This window comes from Chrysochloris asiatica, unplaced genomic scaffold (assembly GCF_000296735.1).
Source record: "Chrysochloris asiatica unplaced genomic scaffold, ChrAsi1.0 scaffold00050, whole genome shotgun sequence".
Classification (NCBI taxonomy): Eukaryota; Metazoa; Chordata; class Mammalia; order Afrosoricida; family Chrysochloridae; genus Chrysochloris; species Chrysochloris asiatica.
Genome location: NW_006408568.1, coordinates 16,566,867 through 16,571,262, shown reverse-complemented (window position 1 = coordinate 16,571,262; position 4,396 = coordinate 16,566,867). Strand labels below are relative to the sequence as shown.

Below are 4,396 nucleotides of genomic sequence, written 5' to 3'. Positions count from 1 at the left end.
TTGTAGGATAATGCACTGGACCTTAAGGTCAGTTTGAATCGCCAGGTTGGCAGTTTGATGGCACTTAACAACAACAAGATATTTTTATGGGTGCAGATTACCCAGTAGGTTCCAACCTCCAGTCTTTCATTTTGCAGCTGCACGTTTAACCATCATGCCACCAGGGAGCTGTCAGTAGCTTTTTGTAAAAGCCAAACTGATAATGGCCTGAAAGACTACAGGATCGGCCCCTGCCCCTTACTGCTCAGATTTTAACTCCTGCAGCTGTCCTCCAAACTCTTGCTGGCCATGCTAAACTTCTCTCCCCTTCGCATGCCTGGCATGCTTCTGATTGAAAACCACTGCACTGGCTGTTCCTGACCCACAACAGTTTTCTCCCATGTATGCGTGCAACTATCCACTCTGTTCTTAAGGGTTTCCTTAAAAGTCTTCACAATGAAACCACCAGCTAAATGACAAATCTGTTTAAAACTCCATCCCTTTGCAATTAACATTCTCAATTCTTATTACTCTACTCTTAAAGAAAAAAAGCAACAACAAAAACAAAACAAATACCTGTTTCATAGTACCAACATTGAACACACTTTGAACTTTTCTTATTATGCTTATTTTCATTCTCTAGTCCCCCTACTCTAACCCCATCTAATACTAGAATATAAACTCCATAAAGGTAGGGATAATTTTTAGCTTTGTTTTGTTTATTGATGACACATAGTAGCTGCCTAATTTGTTGTTGGAGTCCTGGTGTGGCGCTGTGGGCTAATGCAACAGACTGCAAAGTCATTTGAACTGCAAGGTCAGCAGTTCAAGCTCACCAGCTTCTCCTGGTAATCCTATACAGGGTCGCTATGGGTCGGAATCCACATAGTTCAACCCATAGCAACCCCGCAAAGGATTTCCAAGGAGCAGCTGGTAAGCTTGAACCACCAACCCTGCAGTTCAAATGGCTTTGCATTCTGGCACATTAACTCACAGTGCCACACCAGGACTCCATAAAGATTGTTGTTGTTGTTATGTGCCATGGAGACAGTTCTGACTCAAAGCAACCCTGTACAGGGTTTCCAAGGCTTTAAATCTTTATGGGAGCAGAAAGCCTCATCTTTCTCCCACAGAACAGCTGGTAGTATCAAACTACTGACCCTGAGGTTAGCAGCCCAATTCGTAACCACTTCGTTACCAGAGCTCCTTAGCTGCCTAATAGTATTTGTTAAATAAATGAAGGAAGGAAGGAATAAGTGGATAAGGTGTTGTATGGGAGTGCTAGTTCTCAACTTGGTGCAGCTTTGCTCCCTGGGTGATATTTGACAATGTTGACAGAATACTTCTTAGAGACTTCATTTCACCTACTTTGGACATGTTATCAGGAGAGACCAGTCCCTGGAGAAGGACATCATGCTTGGTATAATAGACGGTCAGTGAAAAAGAGGAAGACTGTCAATGAAATGGATTGACACGTGACTGCAACAATGAGATCAAACATGACAACAATGTGAGGATGACATTGGGCTTGGTAGTGTTTCATTTGATTGCACATGGGGTCACTGTGAGTTGAAACCAACTTGACAGCACACAATAAGAATGTGCTGCTGGAATCTAAGGATGACAAAGATCCTGATAAACATTTCACAATGCACAGGACAACTCCCACAACCAAGAATTCTCCAGTCCAAAATGTCTGTAGGGTCACTAAGTGAGAAACTTTCTGTTGGAGTACAGCACAATTGGAAAAGATCCAGGTCTTTTACTTATATTGGATTCCCTACAAATCCTGGAAGTATAGCAAATACTTAAGTGGCCAATACTTGTTGAATGAATGAGTAATTGGTTGTTTTACTGGATGGATTGATGGATAAATGAAGAAATTTCATTGTTGTTTAGAATTGCACTTATATCATTTAACATCTGCATTAGCTTATATTGAATTCTGAACTTATATTTGAAATTTTTATTTCAATAAAAATTTTAGGAATATAAAAGAATTGGAAGACATGATACAGAATAGCTACCCACAGGAGTTACAATATTTCTAGAAAAAGATGTGCATGTAACTATTAGCAAGTTCTGTTTTCAACAAAGGCATGGTATTAAGTTAAGACATAAAGACATGCAAAAGAACTGAAAGAACGTGGAGCAGACGCGTGATTAGAGTGAGAAGAGAATTCACAGAGAAACCTTTCAAGGAGGTAAGTGTTGAGCTAGTTTTGCAAGGAAATAGTGGCTATTCAGTGAAAAACAGGGGAATGAAGAGAAGGAGAAGCAGGGAAGGAAGAGATGAGGATAGGAATTTTAGACATGAGTGATGATTAGCAGATCGATGTGCACATCTCTTAACATACAATAATCTAAAGATTTCACATTGTTAGTAATCGGTCACTGAGTGATCGCCCTAAAGGGGGAGGGAGCTTGGAATGGTTGCATTTTGGGGAGGTGATTAAAAAAAAATGTAGAGAATCCCACATACCACTGTAAACAAGGAAAGATTGCTTACTTGTTTCATCTTAATTCCCCACATCGAGCCACTGACATCAATGACAAAGAGGATGTTTTTAGGAATTGGTTCCAGATTTTCAGGAGCAAAGAAGTGGACAAAATATCCATTAAATACCTGCAAAGTAGTACAGATTTGTGAGTCAAATCATTACCAACATTTAGAAGGGAAAGACCAAAGCCCTGTATAAAACTTACTCATGTATTTACTTTCTCTCGCCAAATGCACATTTTTTTTTTTTCTAAAGCGAATAACAAATAATTCTGAATGCTCATATTAAACATCTCTGTTAGAATGTAACTTCTATAGTACATTTAAGAAAGTAGTTTTTCAGATAGTAGGCAGTTTCTGGCTTAGTAACTGGTGATGATTCCAAAGCTTATTTGTAAATAATTATCTATGGAAATAATGTTAATCATAATAGACAAGTTTCTTGGTCAATCCTCAACAGGTGGTACAGAATTCCAAACCTTCCCTCTAACATTCTGAATGGTGGAAAGAAGTGTTTCCTTACTAATAAAGGGGAGCAATGGTGAATAGGAGGCATATGGTTAAAAAGAAAATAACTGAGCTGTACTTCAGTCTCTTTTTTATCCTTTCTGTTTTCCCTTATTCTTTTCCTGCAAGGGTCCTAGTCTTCTCAGCAATTTAAACCCCCAGGGCGTTTCTCAACACTCCACTGGACTCCTTCCTATAGGTGTTGGTTGGTTGGTTATGTGCTGTGGAGTCAATTCCTACTCATAGCGACCCTGTACAGGGTTTCTGAGGCTGTAAATCTTTATGGGAGCAGAAAGCCTCATCTTTCTCCCATGGAACAGCTGGTAGTTTCGAACTGCTGACCTTAAAGTTCACAGCCTGATTCGTAACCACTACGCTACCAGAGGTCCTTTCCTGTAAGTGTAGATTGTCTTTATTCCAGATACCATGCTAAACAATGATGGACCAGGCACTCCTGCTCTTCTGAGGCTCACAGACCAGTGGATGCTACTGACAAGTAAACCAGAAATTGTGGCACAGTGCATGAAGTGCTACCACCTGAGAGAGCACAGTGGATACGCATCTAACTCAGATGGGGGATGCTTTCCATGGAAATGGCATCTAAGCTGGGGTCTGAGGATGAGTTTGGAGTTACCCAGCCAGTGTAAGACTTGAAATAGGTATGTTGGGGGAAAGGGGAGGGAATAAAAGTGGGGTGGAGAGTTCCAGTGTGAACTCAGCTGTGAGGGAATATGGCACAACTGAGGCTCTTTAAGGGCCATGGGATTTAAGGTGTAGGATGTGACAGTTAATCAGGGCTGGAAAACAGGACAGACCAGGAAGGTATTTTATGTGCCCTTCTTGGGAGTTTGGGTTTTCCTTGAAGTTGATGGATCTAGTCTTAGCTAGATTCTCCAGTGTTTTCTACTGCAGGATAACCAGTGGCTCACCCAATATTTTTTTCACTCCCCTTTGGTTCTTTCTGTCCAGAATGTCACAGTGCCTGGCTCAGGGTGTGAGCAGTAGACTCTAAGATGATCCTCTACCTCCCTCTCCCTGGAGGGAATTATAGTCTTTTTCAAACTCTTTAAGGATTCCTCTACCACTTGTCTGTCAGTTTGTTGTACTGTGGTGGCTTGTGAATTGCTGAAAGCTATGGCACCAGTATTTTAAATACTAGCAGGGTCACCCATGGTGGACAGGTTCTAGATGAGCTTCCAGAAAAGAGACTAGGAAGAAGGAGTGACGAACTACTTCCGAATATTTAGTCACTGAATACCTTATAAATAGCAGAGAAACACTGTCAGATATAGTGCTGGAAAATGAGCCCCTCAGGTTGGAAGTCACTCAAAATGTGACTGGGGAAGAGCTGCCTCCTCAAAGTAGAGTTAACCATGATAATGCAAATGGAGTAAAGCCCGTGGGAAAAAA

The 4,396-nt window shown here is 41.0% G+C and overlaps 1 protein-coding gene across 1 annotated transcript in view; it reads right to left on the bottom strand.

Annotated features, from left to right (window-relative positions):
• Positions 1-4,396, bottom strand: part of ITIH2 (inter-alpha-trypsin inhibitor heavy chain 2) — a 67,174-nt gene that overhangs the window by 39,304 nt on the left and 23,474 nt on the right. Inside the window, exon 9 of the mRNA XM_006862744.1 lies at positions 2,489-2,605. Within this exon, the coding sequence (XP_006862806.1) occupies positions 2,489-2,605 (117 nt within the window). The remainder of the gene's footprint in view (positions 1-2,488; positions 2,606-4,396) is intronic.